The 20,174-nt window shown below is 40.1% G+C and overlaps 1 protein-coding gene across 4 annotated transcripts; it reads right to left on the bottom strand.

Moving 5' to 3' along the window:
* Positions 1–7,380: 7,380 nt before the first annotated feature.
* On the bottom strand, positions 7,381–17,770 carry mapre1b (microtubule-associated protein, RP/EB family, member 1b). Of its 4 annotated transcripts, none has more exons than XM_035382106.1 (8): positions 17,583–17,770; positions 14,309–14,429; positions 13,783–13,928; positions 12,903–13,101; positions 11,642–11,689; positions 10,873–10,985; positions 10,558–10,710; positions 7,381–10,166 (listed from the first exon to the last, which is right to left on the bottom strand). In XM_035382106.1, exons 2-8 carry the CDS (start codon positions 14,427–14,429, stop codon positions 10,116–10,118), a joined length of 831 nt encoding a protein of 276 aa, XP_035237997.1. In that variant the 5' UTR covers positions 17,583–17,770; the 3' UTR covers positions 7,381–10,115. The 4 variants fall into 4 exon arrangements, with proteins under 4 accessions (XP_035237997.1, XP_035237996.1, XP_035237998.1 ...); XM_035382105.1 differs by having other exon boundaries at positions 14,309–14,432; positions 17,583–17,769; XM_035382107.1 differs by lacking the exon at positions 11,642–11,689 and having other exon boundaries at positions 10,873–10,994; positions 14,309–14,432; positions 17,583–17,769.
* Positions 17,771–20,174: the final 2,404 nt, after the last annotated feature.

Here is a 20,174-nt window from a genome sequence, read left to right as displayed (position 1 = left end):
GCTGAGCTGCCAATGTGAAAGATATTAAATCACTGTTATTAAAAAATTCTGCATACTAAACAAATTACAGCTAGGTGATGTTTCCCACTTCAGCCACAGTGTGTCATCAGAATGGTCTAATTGTCAAGTTGGTAAAGGATGCAAACATTTAATTTCATCATCATCTTTATTTAATATTTGTATGTGCAGATGCCAATGTGCATCATTCACACCAGTCATTTACAAAATGTCTAGCCTAAACAAATGTATCATTCCATAACAATTACAAAAACAATGTTGTCTAAATCAAATAAGCTGCACAAAGTCCTGCAAAATGTAATTCACATGAATTTATGTAATATAATACATGTTCAAATTAATAACATTAACTAATTTAGGAGGAAGGTAGTTCCTTTATATTTTATCATTAATTCTCATGAAAATGAGAGAAAGACAGAAATATATGGATTTTTTATCCGACCCATAGATTACACATATTGGATTAAACATGCGACAGCCCCGAGAGGCAAATTCATGGTAACTGCATTACGGGAGCAGTGGAGCATGCCGTCATCCTCTCTTCAACTATATACATGACTGGGAAAATTTGGTTAGTTTTTAATTGGAGCAATTTACTTTGTCATCAGCAGGTGGCGTTAGCGTTCAGATCCCTCAGGCAATGAAAGAGCTAAATGGGTTGGTATGGTGCAGACAGAATCAAAAAGCTTCTACCTAAAACAGAAAGTCACATACCCACAGCTGACATATTTTCCAGCTTTTAAAAAGGGCAGACTGAGATATGGAAAGTGGAATGGATTGTAGTGGCTTTATCCTTGCACAACATTCTTGCACAGATTTTCATCATCAAGTACACATTAGTCAGTGACACTGAGGTTGTCCTTGGGGAATGGGATGAAAAAGCGGTGGTCTCTCCTTGACAATAACTAATGCATGCCTCCTGATATGTCTATCAGCCATTTACTTTCCAATAAGCTCCTAAAATGGATACCAACGTGGCTCACATCTCTTTCCCAGATGAACAAACTTCTCATGTTAACAGGTTCTATTCATCAAGCAAAACTGGATGATTATCCCAATGGGTATTGTCATTTTTAATCAGCACTAGTACCTTATTCAAAAAGTAAAAAAAAATGTATTCTTTCAAAGCAGTGTTACCAACACACTCAAACCATGTGTAATCAAGGCTAAATGACAAGCTATGCATCAGTTACCAAATATGGAGAATGCTTTAGAGTAACAGGGAAAACATGAACATATCTGTAATTCATAATAAGGCAGGTATCTTAGGTGGTCACCCTTGACAGCTTAACACGATTAAGTTCAAGATTTAATTTCACTCGTCTCATTCCCAACTGAATGCAAAATTACACCATAATTTAGGGTTGATCATTTTACTAGGAGAGTTTGTGTACCGTGATTAGAATGGTAGACACAAAACCAAATGCATCCAGGCTCTTGCACACTGAAAATATATGTTCAAAGTAAAGGTGGTGCCTGCGATGAATTTAGCAAAACTCCCCGTCTGGGCATGCAGTAGTACAGTCACAGATGTAGTGCGGACAACCTATGGTGTGCTTGAGCCAATCATTCTCCTTTGACCCCACTCTCTGTGTCTAGTCCTTTGTGTCATTTCTGTGCATGGCAGAGTTCTGATTGGCCAGTCGCAGTGTCTGTGCCCCCACAGTCAGAAGAAAGGAAGCACTCTCACTCACAGACACTTAGAACATGCTGTACTGCAGGAATCATCGGCCGTATGATTAACAACCACAGCTGTGTGAGAAGAGCCGCTCATACTCCCACTTCCCAGACACGCACACACACACACACACACGCTCGCACAAATAAATCTTTGAATTGAGAGAGAGCATAGTAGTCGTCTTCTTTACTGAGTGCAAGATAATTCTGAATTAAAAGAATCTGGGTGAGAATCCTAAGAGGAAGGAAAAATGTTTATTTCGTTATAAAATACTGAATCTTCACCCTCCAGTTTCTTAAGAAATAGGAAAGTAGGGGCACAAAGTTGATGAATGGCTCATAATTTTAAAAGGAAAATTTGGAAAGTAAGGCTGGAAGAATATATGCCTTAAAGGCCCTGCTGTTCAACATGCTGTTCTGAGCCACACTAGAGAGTTTAACTGATTCACAGGTGCTGTCTACAATCTTACAGTACAGCACCAGTAGTACAGTACAGTAGTAGTACAGTCTTGCTTGGATGTTCTCAGAGTGGGAATCTGTTTCATCACAGATGTTTTCACATCCACACACAGACAGTGTCACATGTCTATAACAGTCTAACTCTCCAGTGGTTGTTCATCCCACATTGCACACTGCAGTTACCCTGGGACACATTTGTAGCCATTGCATCTTTAAAAAAAAAAAATTTTTAGACTTCAATTAAAGCACATAAATGGTAAATGGACTGCATTTTATATAGCAATTTTATCCAAAGTGCTTTACAATTGATGCCTCTCATTCACTCATACACACACACCAACGGTGAAAGGCTGCCATGCAAGGTACCAATCAACTCCTTGGGAGCAATTAGGGATTAGGTGTCTTGCTCAGGGACACTTTGACACACCCAGGGCGGGGCGATTGAACTGGCAACCCTCCGACTGCCAGACAACCACTCTTACCTCCTGAGCTATGTCGCCCCACATACTGCACATGCAGTATCATGGCTAAACAAGTTCTTAGAAATGTTCTGACTGGGCTCAAACTTATAGATCACAGCAAGTAAATTCAAAAACAAATCACAGACACTTACAATGCAAATCAACTGTTGAAATAACAATGGTGAAACATATTCACCTGAAAGAAAACTAGCTGAGCTGAGGGATAATAACATCAGACAAACTAGATGGTGTTGTTGAGGATAAAATGATAATTGACTGCTGAAAAATACAAAATAACTTAATACTCTAATAGCATTTGACAGGGATTGGATGGTGAAAGAAAAATACTGTACAGCAGTGGTCTCCAACCCTGGTCCTGGAGAGCTACAGGGTCTGCTGGTTTTCATAGTGACTCTGCACATCATGAATCAATTAGGGCAGTTGATTACACAGTTAACTCAACTGACCTGGTGTCTTGGGTCTCAATTGGGTGCTGATTTTAAGGTGAAAACAAAAACCAGCAGACCCTAATAGCTCTCCAGGACCAGGGTTGGAGACCACTGCTGTACAGTATATGCCACGTGTTCTTAGTTTTCTTATTTATATTATCCAGAACATCAAAACTGGTTTGCGTCTGCATGTTAGCGGCAGGTTGCCATCTCTTTTGGACTACATATAAAATATACAGTGAGCTCCATAACTGTGCACTGTACATGCACAGTTTTTACAGCTGCTTTCCATGAGCAATTCACTGGCCTGCTACAGGGGTATCAATGACTGAAGGAGGCTTTATGATGATGTCATATCATATGATATGTGAGTTAGATAATACCGGCTTTGTGCTTCTTCTGCAGTACAAAAGAAAAAAAGAAGAAGCTTGAATGTGGCAGGGAGGATGAGCTAGTGCTACATACTGGAGTCACAGCCAGCAGCGTCTTAATAATTAAGCTGTCTGATCCAAGCAAATTTAGGGGTCCTGTCTCAGAAAAGCACAGCACCTCCTGGATTTGGGCTCATCTAAACCCTTAATTTAAATGAAAAGCTACCCTTTGATTATCTGAACAGCAACAACCAATCAGGCTGATTACACCAGTCTACTCAGAAAATGCAGATTTTATTTTTATTTTGCTACCTACTGCAATTCATGTAAATCGACATGCAGAAAGTTCTGTAATAATCCATTGACGGCTGTGACCAGATAGATCTGGAAACAGCAGAGCTGATAATGACCTCACAGTGAGCTTGTGAACTTAAAAGAACAGAGGCTGTGGACACACATATCATAAAATCTCTCAAAAGTAATGTTAATGTTTATGGTATAAAACAGGAGATATATTTGGATATTATGAATATATTCAAAATTCACACATTTTATTAGAACATTAGGTAAATGTTCAAAATATGTCAATCTGGTTGTATATTACAACTAATAATTTATTATATTATGCATTGTAATTTCACCTGTATATGATTTTACATATAATAATAATAATAATAATGAGTATTACCAAATACTGTACATTTTGAATTCTTCCTTTTAGTTTTAGTCATTGCTCAGCTCTCTTGTTAACAGGCAGCTGGTCTCTCGACATGCAGTCAGTTCAGTCACATGACCCGCAGACATTATGAAGTGATTAAGAGTCCAGTCATGTGCTGTGTCATCTTCAAGAAAGGGGGAGAGAGAGCTGCAAGGAATTATCTCTGACTAAGGCACAGACTGTCTGAACGCACGTTTGTACATGCATACCTGCACACACACCCAAAACACAGACCCATTATTCAGAGAGATAAAAACAGTCAGCATGCACTGGAAAACATACATATCACACGTGTGCTTCCACACATGCTAAAATCAAGCCATTCTCCAACATGCACATCTCTATACTGCATAGGCATGAGATTCACACATTATCAGACAGATCCATTGGAAATAGAAAGCACATACACAAACAAGTATAGCAACACACATACATGCACAACGAAGATCCACATGCAATCCCACACATATCAACATGAGACAGGCACAGGAAAGTTGTCCTACTGCTTCTCTAACCAAACAATATGCACTTATGCAAACATTCCATTTTCATGTTACTCTGTACCATCTGACCTTTTGAATCATCAGCAACAAATTGTAAAATATTCATGACACATCACATAGTATCACTTCTTTATTAACTGCTTATTGGGTGGATGGCGAGACCAGGGAAAGACATTCTGCACTGAAGCACAAGGCTAGTTTGAACAAAAAGGAAGAAAGAGGCAAACACAGACACGTGGTGTAATCAATGTTTCTGAAATGTCACTCCATGTGGGATTACTGGTTCTCAAGAGGATATCGTGGTTACCATGAGCACCAGGGATGGGGGGTTGGGGGCTAGGAGCTGAGGGAAGACTGTGTGGAAATACACTGTTAATACATTTTAAATGGAATGGGGTCATAGCTGACAGGCATAAGGCGAGTCAGGTCTGACAGATAATATGTTGCTGCAATTTGACAATTTACAGCCAACACAACTACCTCCCAAAGGTTCCTTTAAAACCTGTGTTAAAATTAACCATGGTCTCAGGTCCTAGATCTTTCCACAAACTCCTATGGTAAATCTGGGAGGGAGGGGCTGAGGTACAGTAGAAAAGGGTTTGAATATTGATTTTTGGAAAATGAAGCTTTTGCGTGCAAGACTGAATCATAGGAATAGGCGTTATCCATTTTACAGTCGTGGAATTGATTTTGGCCATTCCAACCAAACCTATAAAATATTTAGACTAGTAAGCAGTGGATATTTGATTCTAGGGATTTTTCATCCTTGGGTATGTAACAGCAGACAATGAGAAGCAGTGGCTTTTTATTTTAAGGTTTAACAAAATTTTAAATTGAAAATATAACTTCCAAGACTATGACAAAAACTACAAGTACCAATACACTGATGCCATGCACAGTAGGAGGGTATGAGGCATAAATAGAATATCAGAAAAGGATAAAAGACATCAGCAGCTTCAGAGCACAGAGAGGGGGTGGGGAGAAGAATGCAGCCCTGTACAGCCTGTGTTATTCTGGTCTCCGATGTCTCTAATGGGACAGAAGCACCAGGGCATTGCTGATCGGCACACACTACTTCCGGCCAAAGGGACTGGTCCCTAGCCAAATGCTGGGGTGGCTTGTTCAAACATCCCCCCTCCCAATGCTTTAAAAGAAAATCATCTCCAGAGCTCTTCACCACTTAAAGCATAAGTGAACCCTGAGAATTTTGTCCCAGATTTACCTTTTTCCTGATCTGATTACATGCATTCTGAACATTTAAGGGAAAGCCAGCATTCCTGCCTGGACTCTTTCACTGGCAGCAGTGTCACAGTTTGGAATCTGCTGGCAGCTCAGCTCAAAACCCTGCCATGACTGTCTCAATGGAGCACATGTTTCAGCACACAAACAGCCCCAGTATGGGGCTCTGTGGAGAATCTGAGAAGGGGGTGGGCAGGGGGGAGGACATTAGGGCTGTTCATGATAAATTACGCATGACTATCCTCCCTGGGGAGCCCAAAGATCATCTGTCAAAGTAACCAGCAATGGTGCTGAAGCCAATGACTATCAAACTACCAACCATACCCCACCATAGCTTAAAAAAAAAATCACTGTGGTAGTGATGGTCTTGGCCATTTTCCTTCAACAAATACCTTCAACTAACTGTTCTGTTAAAGGTAACAAACAAGCAATTAAGGTTAACATAAAAAAACATCTTTTAAGGACTTTAAGGTCTGATCCCAAGTGAATCTGTTGTTGCTAATCCTATCCCAAGTTTTATTTGGGATAAGCAGCTATTGGCTGTACATGTGGTACTTTGAGATGTATTCAAGAGCAATGGTACACCATTACACTCATTGCAAATACATTATTTTATATTTTAGAGGAAAACTGGGTGTTGTTAGATTGTCTTCATTTCAAATGAATGGTGGATTAATGGTACAGATTTAAAATGTAAATGATGAAGGGCCACATTAACCTTAAATTTAAATAAAGACATTCAACTTCCTGTTTCTCAGCACTGCATATTCCTAGGCATGCTTTCCATTACTGAACTGGTATGAGACCGTTCGCCTTGCACAAAAACTAGACCTTGGTGATAAAAACACTGATCATAATTGCAAATAGGTCTATACTATAGGGCATGCATTATATAATCAATCTGGATAATATAAAGGAAAATTTTATCAGGGCTTGATTTTTATAGATTAGACAATTATTTTTGTAATTGCAGTTAAGATATTTTTTAAAATAAGGTTACATTTAACCATAAATGGCCACATATCAAATGTATTTGATGCATCACCGTTGGCTTTAGCAATAATGGCATATTGACAAAACATATTAGCCAAAGATGCAACCAGTTGTGCAAGGACTGACATAGCGGTCTGAATGCAGAACCAGACATTATAATAGGGCAGTACCACATAATAATCATACACAGATCTTGGAAGACTTCTTAAATTCAAGGGCGTTTTCCCCTTTACAAATGTTTTGGAAAAACCAGCAAGAGGAAGCAAACACTACTTGACTCTTGGTGTGTAGAACATATGAAATCTTGGTGCAGACTGCATTTTCAGAAAGGGAAACAGGCTGCACTTCCTGACCCTCACAAAAGGGAAGAAAATAAACCCAGTCACAGTACAATTAAGAGGAACTTGAAATTCAGTGCTAAGATATGTGCTGCTGAAAAACTAAAAACTGATAGGGGGGGGGGGGGGAAAGATTAACACAATACAAAACATGGAAATACCATTTTATTTTTATTATATGTAAGAATTTGACTTCAGCAAATGTGAATTTTTAAAAAATGGGGGGGAAAGAGTCAACACCCTGCAGGAAGAAAGCAATCGAGGTACATGGTCCACAGTGTACAAGAACGTCAGCAAATAGTAAAAAGGCCACAGGAGAAATCTCAGATAGCACCACTGCAGATCTTGAGTGCAGCAGAAGGAAAACCCTTTCACTGTTTACCTCCTTCAAAAAAGTAATATTTCACACCAACACGGGAAAATTTCCCTCATGAAAGACAAAAATGAACACATTGGCACAAAATAAGAAAATCCAAGAATATGTATGTAGAAATACAAAACGGATTTCATTGAACAATGTTTTGGAGATCATTCTTTGTTGCAGTTCTACACCCCAGAATGGCTTCCACTCCAAGTACAGAACACCAATAGGTAAAAAATACCAGGCCACAGATTACATTACACCCTTTCATAGTTATGATTTTTGTCTGAATAATTTTCCTTCCTACTTGAAGCTTGATGCAAGTCATTTACTGCTTCAACACGAGGCTAAACAGCAAGCTTCCTTTGCATGAAAATATTTTAGAGCACACCAGCTGGCGCATTAAAATGAAGCTATGCGATCATATCCCTTTTGTGCAAAACACATGCCAGACGCATGGAATTGCAACCATGCAGTTCAGGCCAACAAAAATCAGAAGCCAACAGGACATATGTCCTCCTCACAGTTTGGCTGAGAAGTTATGCCCGTGAGAAAAAACGAACAATGCTTGCATGTAGAGGTTCCATGAAGATGACCTTCTACCGAAAAATTCCATCGTATTCCTCACTGTAAAAGCCATTCATCTTCCCAATCAAATGCGTTTCAGGAGCACAGCAAGTTCAGTTCACTTAGAGCTCGATTCCCATATGAATTTTCTATGATTAAATTCTAACGGGAACACCCACTAAACTACCGGAACATAAATTTGAACCTGCAGTCAATACTATACCTGCACCTCAGCCCTGGAAGCTTCAAAAACAGGAAATACACTTGCAGCTTCAGATGTTGCTTAACAGAGCTGCAGTATCCCAGAGCATACTCGCTTCCGCAGTACAGCAAGTGATACGCGCGTGAGTGTAGAGTACGTATTTATTTTTCTTTGAGTACAGCAATATCGGAAGACTGCGTCTGGGGCAGGGCGCTCCTCTCCTGAAACATCCATTGTCTAATGCCAGTTTCTCTAGACATCTTTATTTCAGAGCAGCAAAAATGATAAGAGCTCAGTTACAAATACTTCAAACTGCATCACAAACAATTGCCAAAAACGAGAACATCCAGAAACAGTCACATCTATGCATTAGGTGGAATCTTACCAGATAAGCTAACTTCGTTAAAAATAAGGCAATTTAGTTGGGTATAAACTCTCCGCGGTCTTTTTTTTTTTTCCCACATGAAGTAATTTGGTTACGTTAACCTGTCAAAGCAGAGAAAACACATGCTAAAGGTAAATAGAAAAGGAAATGTGTAGGGCTCCGTTAAGAGAAAGTTCCCTCTGGGGAACTTTTATCACATTCTCCATGGTAAAAGACTTACATTTGCAATCATTTTCCACAGTTACATCACTTATGCCCAACTAACTTGCTTCACAGGCACACTAAGGGCAAAATCAAGTCAAATCTTTGATCCATCAGCAAAATACTAATTAGAATGGGATCAAAAGCCAAATTTTGCAATTCGGGATTTAATGGGTGGAAGGTCTGATTTGATCCAAGCCAAAGACGAAAATCTAAGTACACCCCTGAAAATGACCACATGCAGTGAACCCTGGGCCTTACCAAGCCTTTGCAGTATGAAGTATTGGTGTTTTTTGCACCATCTGAACATCACACCCTGACATACTGTTACATGTGAATACGGAGGTGGAATAACTGCTCTTGGATTTATCACGGCAAGTGTTGCGCAAGGCTAACTTCATAATTTGGGTTAAGCCACTCTACTGGCAACCCAGAAGGAAAGTAGTTAGTGAAAGCAAAAAAGATTGCATCTTATGTACACTGACATACACTGTGGCTCACCGAAAGAACATTGATTGATGTGTCTGACGTCCAATCGCCCTTATATCAGTTTTGCTCCAGAAGTAAAAAACAACAAAAAATTATATATTACCAAGGTAATAACCATCACTGTCTTTAAAAACCTGTAACAATGTGGGCGCATTTAGAAATTATTAGCTAAGACCAATACATTTAGAAAGTGAGTCTCTCTTTGCAGTATCAAAAAAACTACACAAGTGAACAGGTGAAACAGTACTAGGATAAAGGAACTATTTTTTTTTTTTTTTTTTAAAAGACAGGTGTGCAGGTGGCAGAAATACTCTACTTCCCTGGAGAGAAGACAGACAACGCTGAAGCTGAATCTTACGAAGGCTTCTTCGGCCTCAGTCAAGAGAGAAGCTCCCAGCAAAACTGAAGAGGAACCTTACAAACGGCTTACCAGCCGGAGCCCAGAGACAGGCTCCTAGCGGCTGGGCCTCTCAGAGCTCTATGTACTCAGGTCAGGAGACAGGGGGCAGCACTCCACTGGAGAGCATAGCTGTGTTTTTTTGGGGAGGATCGGGGGGGAAGGAGGGGGGTTTGCAGATGAAACAATGTGACATAAAGTTCATTTGGAACCAAATGCATAACATAATCTGGCAGGTGGGAAATGGGGCACATCGGGTACAGGTGATATTAAAGTTGCATCCAGTCTTAGAATTCCTCTTGGTCCTCTGACTCAGCATCCGGTATGACAAACCCCTCCTGTAAGGAGGAGAGGGGCATTGTTAGTACCCACAACTGAAGGTAAAAGGAGTAGGATGGGAAAGTGACTCAAATGTCTGTGATATACTATTTTACTACAGTGCCTTAACAGCTAGTTCAATGCACTGCAGTGTACAACTATGTGTAAGCTCAGCCTGACCTTGAACTAATCATTCATTACATTACAATGGCCTTTGCAAACTACTTTCATTGGATGAACAGCACAACCAATTCAAGTAGACTGCCCTTGTATGCGGCTAATCAAAATGTCATAAAACACATACATAAAATGTTATGAATACAATAATGTAGAAGGGGGGGGGGGGGGGGGGGGGGGGCAAACAGGGAAAGCCCAGGACTGGCTGCTGAAGCGCTTGTGCTCTGTACTCACGTCTGTGGCATACAGTATATCCACAATCCTCTGCAGTGTGGGGTCCCCCTCGCCCTCCTTCTCTTGGCAGATGAGTTCAATGTTCCGCAGTTTGCCAAAGTAAAAATCCCTCTCCTTCTCCATGTCCTGAATCGTTGACTTCAATATATTCAGCTGGCGAGAGAAGGACACACACAACCAACACCACCTTTAAAAGGATTGTGAAAATATGCTTTAAATATTCAAAAAGACTTCATAAGAAGAAAAATAAAGGGATCACGGAGAGAAGAAACCATGTAGCCCCCCCCCCCCCCCCCCCCCCAATGTGCAACAGACCTCCTGAACGAGCTCGGCCCTCTCTTCATCCCCACCGCCTGTCCCTGGTCTCCGCGCCAAGCCGGATGCCATTTTAGGTGGGGGCTTGGCCACGGCTGCTGACCGCTGTGGTGCTGGGGCGCCAACAAGCAAGAAAAAAAAAACACCAAGTGAGAATCTGTTGCAGGACACAAAACCCATTAGCCACAGACTGCTTGCCCCTCTCGCATCACAGCCCCATGCACACAACTGCACCAGTGCAGCATGGGAAAGGCGCTTCTCGAGGAAGGCTTCTCAAGGGAAGCTTCCTCACCACAGGAAACTCCCAGCATCAAACAATCCCAGTATGCAATTAGGTGTCCCCACCTCTCTGCCACACACAGCCCCCACAGTGACATGTTAAAGATCTGAAGAAGCGGAGGAGGAGAGAAGCTTGGAGTAACACAGAAAAAAAAAAAACACGACTAAGATCGACATCACTTACAAAGAATCCCTCAGGACGTGCTGAATGAGAAATGCACATAAAGGTGTACATAAAGCACAGAACGTAATCAAGGACAAAGTTCCCACTATAAGCAGCAAGGGTCAGGACAAGCATTACAGTAGATTACCAATATGGAGTCTAAATATTTGAACCCTACCAAGGGCATTATATACAACATGCACATTTTCCAAATGGTAAAATTGGATAAGGGGGACTTAATGAATGAGAACATTGGCTTGATAGTGCTCCCACAGGCCCAGTGCACTCAACCACAGTCCCCTATGTGCAGTTACTCAAGGACTGTACCGATTGCTGCAGCTGGTTTTGTGCTTGTTTTAGGAGACGGGCTTTCATCTGTAACAAATTTATGAGCATTAATAAGTTGGAGAGTCATCAATAAGCTTGAAGACATTGACTCTGCTCAGCACGCTTATCCAGCTCCCAAATATGGGTGTAACCCTGTACTCTGGGTCCACCCATGCGCTGCCTTTTTATATGCAAACAGAACAACCACTCTTGACTTTAGCAAATAACTGTATGCTCTCTTAAAATAAGACCATTCCTGAGTCATAATGCAAGCAGGTGCAGCAGAACAGCAGGCACTCCTGACACACAACCAGTGGTCAGAGAGGAGCACACAGGTCACTGTGCAGCAGGAGCTACTCCTCCCCCTTTTAGCACTAGCATTAGCAGAGGATCCCTCTAAGAGGGCCTGGAATGCAGAATGCTAGCGGGATCAATAGAAAAGAGGAGAAACGCAAGCTGCCGTCAGAGATGTGCATGAGCATCCAATCACTGCTCGAGTGGCACGGATTACAGCGGAGTAGCAGTGAGGCTCTAGTGCTCGGGTTCTCTCTTCCTGCATTTCAACATGTACTGTGTGAGCACACCAGTCAGATTTACACACATCCTGGTGTTCTCTGTCCAATATGAAGTATGGCCAAATGAAGTTAAGCATTTGTGTACCACCGTCTTATTGAAGTGCTGTCAGCCTCACTGAGTTTCTCAATGGTAGTTAACAGCCATTCCATAAGCAGATCAATTTATAACATCTTAATTTCTAATCTCTTGTTATATTCTTGTTGATCTCCAACAAGAATCTAACAAGAAAATACAAAAAAATGACTTACTAATACTGCTCCAAGAAAATGAAATGTCTAACATCACTGGTGGTAAAAGTGTAGGCAAAAGGTTTTTTGAAATAATCACATTTCTTCATAAAGGCTGAGGTTTCTGGACAGATTTGCTGGTCATATACACTGAAAATGATGATCAGAAAAAAGTGGTATGGGCTATACCGTGTGACTGCTGAACTACTGCACAAAATTGTTTTGGTTCTAACAGCCACTTTCACTTTCACATCACTTCCAATAGTGTTTACTACCTTTAGGAAGATTAACTTCTAAGACCAGAGATGATTACAACCTTAATTCCAATTCATTACAATACAATTAATTAGTTCAGTGAAAATGAAACTCTACTTTCAGTGAGCTCTTATTAGATGATGATTGTTTTGATTGTACACAAAGCCCAAAAGCACAGAGTGTGTCCCAGTGCTCCGGCTCACCAGCATTGAGGATCTTCTTAGGCTTGTTGAGCGCGGACATGGAGGGGTTGGGGAGGGGTGCTGTCTCCTGGCCCTGACGCGCTTCCACCGGGTCATACTCCTTCCCATCATAGTTGGCGTCAAAGAATTTCTTGAACCACTGCACAAACTCGAAGTTGTCCTGGAACTTGCCTTTTATCAATTTATCCACAGGGATAATCTAGGCAGAATGAAAAGAGAAAGAGGGGAAACATGGTAAATACTAGACAAGCAGAGCAAAACAGATAAGGGTTGAATACATACAAGCCACCATTAACTATAAACTGACTAACACATGTAATAGCTTAACAAGCATTGCTTTAGAGAAAAATATAGCCCCGAATATCTAATAAGAAAAAAAAAAAACCTACAAAAAAGGATGAGGAAGACAAGACAAAAAACAGTGCTGTGATCAGTGGTCATGCTATCACGCTTGGCAATAAGAACCAAATATAAACTTAAACTGAGCAGCGTCTGTCTGTGAAGCCCAGCTGACCTCTTTACCAACAGAATGCCGACTGGCAGGAGACCCCTGCACTCATTCTGCGGTAAACACAATTAACACGCTGCACCACTGGACAGCACTGAAATCATGGGGGCTTTAATACAAAAACACAGACTTCTGTGTAAACCTGGAGTTAACCAGGACTACAGCAGTTAAAGCATGCTGGTTTTACAGGTAGTGTTTTTAAATGCACCGACCAGAGAGCTTTCCATTACAGCTTAAATAATCTTCTATAAAGGCAAAGACTTTAAAAAAATGGAAGGGTGTAACTAATAAACAGAGCACACGATAAAATGTATTTGGGAAAGAAAAAAAAACACTGGGAAGAAAAGAAGGGAAAAAAAGATGAGCACCAACTTTGTCAACATTCATCCTCTTGAAGCCAGCTTGCAATAATTTAAAGTTGTGAATGAATTCATGTTCTAGCTTGGCACCAAATTTGACTTTCTTCAAAGGCACACTGCCAGGGAACAGCATGTCCATGAACTGGCAGTAGGCCGCACCTTCGGAAGACAAAAGAAAACCACCATCTAGTATTCACAAACAATCCATTCTTTAGTACCTTCCAAAATCATTGTTCCACAGGGGCTACTGTAAAATAGACAAGAGCATTACAGACATGTTTAAAAAAGGAACAGGAAACCAGAACTGTCTGTACGATGCAGACACCAACTCTACTTCTGGTAAAACTTCAGACCCAAAGAGTATCATCACAGGCCAAACTGGGCAGACTTCATGATTCAACAGCTTACCAGTCCAAGCATCCAAATTGATTAAACTGGGTTTTGCCTCAAAATCAGAAGAATAGAAATGTCAAACTGCCAAGAGCGCATTGCATTTCACTTCTATTCATAGAAAGGTAATATAAACATTCCTCTCTCACCTGAGCATAGAAGCTCAATCTTGGTGAGGTTGATCTGTAAAGACTCATTTATCCAAGCGAGCATGTCATGGCGACTCAAGTTGTCGCTAGTCACTGAGGTCGAATAGACGTTCACAGCCATCTTCTGGAAACAGGACGAGACAGACAATTACATACATATTAGGAGTATATACAGTCACCAGAGCATTTCGCATACATCATTATCATTCTAGAAACATTAGGCCAAACCAATTTTTGCATACAAGAAATTTATGAAGATGACCCCATTAGAATATTAGACAATCTAAAAACGATTGTTCTAATGTCACATTGACTGGCTGCCATTGTGAAAACATGACCATTGTGACAAGAAAATCAAACAAAGATAATTAAGACCTGTGTAAAGGCAGAGTCTAGCACTTACCTTTGTACTTGTTTCTATGAACCTGATTGATAACAGTCACGTCAGCAAGTTACATGTATTGCCACAAGGGTCAGTTAACATTACATTCACGAAATGTAGCCAACATATTTATGATGGTTGATGAAGTAACAAAAAAATGTGCTGCCATTTCTAGTTTCTTTAAAAAAAAAAAAAAAAAAACAACGGTTGTCAACCTTCAAAACTGCAAACCTGTTTTAAAACAAATGATTCGCCTGCTGGCTAACATTTGGTTACCAGTTACAGTGCTGTGAAAAAGTACTTGCCCCCTTCCTGATTTCCTCTATTACTGCATGTCACCCTGAATGGTTGCAGAGCTTTAGACAAAATGTAATATTAGACAAAGGGACCAGAGTAAATAAAACACATTTTTAAAATGATTTCATTTAATGAAAATATTCCAAATCACCCATGTGAAAAAGTAAATGCCCCCATAACTGGTTGCACCACATTTAGCAGCAATAACTGCAGTCAAATGTTTCCTGATATCAGTCTTTCACATTGCTGTAGAGGAATTTTAGCCAGCTCTTCTTTGCAGTACTGCTTTAATTCAGACAAAGTGGTAGGTTTTTGAGCATGCCATGAACAACCTGTTTCAGGTCCTGGCACAGCATCTCCAGGGGGTCCAACTCAAGGCTTTGACAAGGCCACTCCAAAAACTTTAATTTTGTCTGTTTTCAGCCATTCATGGACTTGTTTTTGCATTTTGGATAATTGTTGTGAACCTTTCAGCTTCAGCTCAGACAGATGAGCAGACATTCTCCTTAATAATTTTCTGGTACAGAGCAGAATTCATGGTTCCATCAATAATGGCCTTCCAGATCCCAAGGCAGCAAAGCATCCTCACACCATCACCCTACCACCACTAAGTTTGTCTGTTGGTGTTCTTACTGTGAAATGCTGCATTTGCTTTCCGTCAGATATAATGGGACCTGTGTTGTCCAAAAAGTTCCGATTTTGACTCATTGGTCCAAAGAACATTATCCCAAAAGGGTTGGGGATCATCCAGGAGCTTTTTTGAAAATGTTACTCTCCCACGAATCCCAGTTCTGCTCAGTCTCTTTCTTATTGTGAAATCAGGAACACTGACCTTAGCTGAGGCTAGAGAGGCCTCCGGGTCTTTGGGCGTTCTTCTGGGATCTTTTGCAACTTCCTGGGCAAGTTATGGATGCGCCCTTCGAGAAATTTTGGCAGGCCGACCACTCCTGGTAAGATTCACCACTGTTCCAAGTGTTCTCCATTTGAAGATAATGGCTCACACTGTGGTTCAGTAGAGTCCCAGAGCCTTAGAAATGGCCTTGTAACCTTTTCCAGACTGATGCATTTCAACTATTTTTTCCCTCATCTCTTCTGGAATTTCCATTGAACGTGGCATAGTGTGGTTGTAGAAACTTTGAGGTGACTACTTCACTCTGATGGTAAAGTTTAATGAGTGAGTTTTAAATTCAACAGGGCTGGCTGCAATCAAGCACGGCTATGTTCAATTAGCCGAATGAAATGACCAAATTTGGTTAATTGGCTGACTGAGTAACTAAGGGGGCAATTACTTCACAGATGATATGGCTTCATATCCTTTTTCGTGAAATGAAAAATATTTTTAAATGTATTTTGTGTTTACAGTTTCCCTTTATCTAAGATTACATTTTGTCAAAAGATCTGAAACCATTTTGTGTGACAAATATGCAATAAGAGGAACTCAGGAAGGGGGCAAATACTTTTTCACGGCACGGCACTGCAAGTTAACATTATATCAACGTTATCAAGCAATGCTGGCTTAGCCCTGTAAATTTGATATCAGATGAACTGCATGTTGGTTTGTTCAATATTAACGTACAGATTTCAAACATCTAAGTAGGTAGCTATCCAAACGTATCCATTTTCGATGTAGTCACTAAACTAAAGCAAAACCGCCCATCCCTATAAAAACGGAATTATCTAACGTTACGTTGCTTAGCTAATAGCTAGTGGGTGATGTATGGATGAATGGCTATGTAACATTAAAATTAGCGTTCGTTAGCTCGCTCGCTCTAGTCCATTCGATATTAACTAGGGCCTCCACACAGGACGTACGTTAAGAATAACCGGGTTAACTATTCCAAGTTAGCCAGCTAGATAGGGCGAAGCAGCCAACTTGGAAAATCGAGCTAAGAAGCGGATTTCACAATTTCGAATAATGATCAAGTTAACTAGCTAACGTAACAAAGTTGGCGAATAGGGCAAAACGCAAGCAAACGGACAACGTTAAGTTACGCATTTCCTTTAAGATGACAGTCAACTTGCTAACGTTAGCTAGCTTGCTAACACTCCCACCCACAGCTCACTAAATTCAAAAGATCAAACTAGCCGTTGCCATTCATCTGAAAATTTCATTATCTAGGAGGCCCCTGGCAATGTATGGGACCGGTACTGGTCCTGTCCCGAACAGGTTGTACCGCTATCGTGCCACCTAACGTTGGTTACATTTTGTGGGAATATGAGCATATGATATGCGGCCTATTTCCATCTAGCTAGTCTATAGCTAGCTAGTTAGACCATTCCACATTAGCAAGCAATGAATTGGAATATCAGGCTAGTCTAGCTAGCAACCATTTGTTAGTTATCCATCTGCTGACTAGACGTCTTTGCCACAGTAAACACATTCAGAAATGTGCGCATTAAAACAGTTACACTACATTTAAAGTTTATGCGAGCATAATCTTAATCACATTCTGCGAGCTAACGAGTCACAATAATATAGCTAACCATTCGATAGCAAGTAAGCTCTGCCTCTGCTGTCCGCCATTCAATTTCAACTGCTTTCCCCCCTACCCTTCCGTCTCCCTTTCCCTCAAAACTGTAAGTTTAAAGTCTTACCTTGTTTAAAATCAATTCCCTGTCCTATAAGCAGATGATGGGTCAAATTAAAGTAAATGTCTAGCTATTTCATACACACGCTGCTATTTGTCGCTTCAGACTTTCTCTTATGCTACTCCCGTCTGCCGGCGGTAAATTCCGTTCTAAGCTTCGGCGTTTGTTCTCTAAGTGAGTGACGTCACGACGTAACGGTTGAACGCAGGGTTTATGTGTGTCCTGCCGCAAAGAACGAGGTTGGGCGAGGCACTTCATTGTAGCCGGCTGCTTATTAAACATTTGCATTGTCATACTGGCTGTGAGCTATAGGCTTCTGTAAAGCGCTTCAGCCTGTTTGCACAAGAGCTGCTTTACATAGTTCTTTATTAAATATGATTTAATTGTCTTTTATTTTGCTCTATTGTTTGAAAAGTCGTAATAATTTAAAACCAGGAAACTGACACACATAGGCCTACAACTGTTGTGAAATGTGAAATAAATCTCAAATGGTCAGAAAGATCGACATATATGCAGGATCTACTTATGAAATACTCCATGATAGTGTTCCACTGAGGACAAGTTGGATTGTGGCCAGTGCTTTTATTAGGTCTGGAAAATTGTCATGTATTTGGTCCAGAGTATATCACTTACATCAGATCTCCCTAAACTGAGCAAAGAACTCTACACCAATCTTTTCCCAAAGCAAATCTTAGACAATCACAGGTGCAAACATATAGTCTCTGGAAACAATTTGAAACATTAGCTACACCCTTGAATGTGATGAATTAACAAACTGAAATTTTGGAATTCTGTGGCATTATGTCATTATGGCACTATGTCAATGTAATTACTGTTCTATATTGTAGACAATGTTTTGTAGAATGGGCAATACAGTATTGAGGGAAATGCCAAACCAGACTGGCTATATGACAGTTTTCAGCATTAGAGAGAGGAATGCTGTCATAATGGTGAATTATGACTGTTGTACTAAGAGGCACAGGTGTATTTGCTTGTATGCCACTTTTTCACAATTGACATGGTTTGTGAAATAATGTCATTAGAAATATACTGCATCAGTACCCAGAAATAGCACTTCACTCAATTCCATTGACTTGTCTTTTATATCATTTTCTGGAATAAAACTGACTCACACCCATTATTACTCATTATAAATTAAAGGAATAAAGAACAATATGCCATACCGAGGAAAAACATCTCTTTGGAGATGTTATATTTTGCTTCACCAGCTAAAACAATCCAGGTTTTGGAAAACTGGCATAGCCATCTATATACATACAACCTGCTCAGGAGGTTATAACCGTAGAATAAAATATAACAGATCTCAATATCAGTACTTTTCCCCATCACACGAATAACAAACTATTTAGCAATGCTATGCACAGTTACATATTCTCAGTGATTTCCAAGCCCCTCTTGTAGTTGCGTAGATACAAACATCTAAAGTCTATTTGACTTAAAGGCTTATCAAGAAGCAGCTATTCAACAGATCCCCTGAACCCAGTTGTCATAATTGAGATGTGTTTGTTAAAATAAACTTGTACTTTTATTATGGCTAAACAAATCCCATTTCTGGGCCACACCATACAATAATTGCATCAGCATAGTTGGTTGAAGTAACTGGAAATAAGCAATCCTAAAGTATAAAGTTATAGTAGGTGTGATGATGGAAATGACAGAAAAGATCTGAAGATTGGGGGATTAGGGCAATACTAATTTTGACAAATCTGAGGTTTGGGTAAGGGGTAATTGACAGTTTTGAAAGCTTCCTAGATCAGCTCAATAATCCTGAGTCTACATCCTGTATATGCATTTTTGTGCATATACCAGTTTTACATCACATAAATTATTTGTACACAAACAAGTATAAATTAAATGTATGACATATCCAAGTTTGAACAAGAGGCTATAAGACAAGGTTTAAATATGGAAAGCCCATGCACGATACAAGGCACATGATATTTAAGTGAGTTTTTTCTTTGAAGAAAACGAACACTATTACAGTGACAAAGAGTGGCAACGGTTAACCAGCATCAATAAAATTAAATGCTCAACTTCAAACTTCTGAACATACACAATAGCAACAATGTCTATTCATCATTGTTCACTAAATGGTAAGTGGTTGACTAAGCATGTGAAAAAGTATTTGAAACAATGCAACCACATTTAATCAGAAAGATTCCAAAAACCATATAGGTTTCAAGATACTGATTTTTGCATTTCAGAATGGAATAACATATTTCTATTGTTACTAGAGGACTTTAAGCCAGCAGTGACTGGACCTCTGATTAGGGTATTTATGTAACGTGTCCTGCACAGCTACATCTATCTGTATGTAACAACAGGCATTTAGACTTTCAATGGCTGCTATGGAGGTGTATGGTTGCTACACAATACATAGCTCGGTGAAATAAAGTAAGGATTGCATTATTATTGCATTATTATGCATAATAATGTCTTACTAGATTGTTTTATTAGGCTACAAATAAATAATTAAAAATATTTGGGACTTAACAACAGAATTCGAGAGACTAATAGCTGCAAAATATCAAATACATTACATATCGATCAGGGACAAAAAAACTAAGATCCCACCAC

This window comes from Anguilla anguilla, chromosome 11, assembly GCF_013347855.1.
Source record: "Anguilla anguilla isolate fAngAng1 chromosome 11, fAngAng1.pri, whole genome shotgun sequence".
Lineage (NCBI taxonomy): Eukaryota > Metazoa > Chordata > Actinopteri > Anguilliformes > Anguillidae > Anguilla > Anguilla anguilla.
Note: the sequence above shows the minus strand (reverse complement) of the source record. Positions and strands in the feature narration are given on the sequence as shown.

Excerpts from the sequence above, each read along its gene's own strand:
- mapre1b (XM_035382106.1), bottom strand. The coding sequence starts at position 14,429 with ATGGCTGTGAACGTCTATTCGACCTCAGTGACTAGCGACAACTTGAGT. Across the intron at positions 11,690-12,902 it reads TAAGAAGATCCTCAATGCTG|ATGAAAGCCCGTCTCCTAAA; the intron begins GTGAGCCGGAGC and ends AATTTGTTACAG. Across the intron at positions 10,167-10,557 it reads ATATACTGTATGCCACAGAC|GAGGGGTTTGTCATACCGGA; the intron begins GTGAGTACAGAG and ends TCCTCCTTACAG.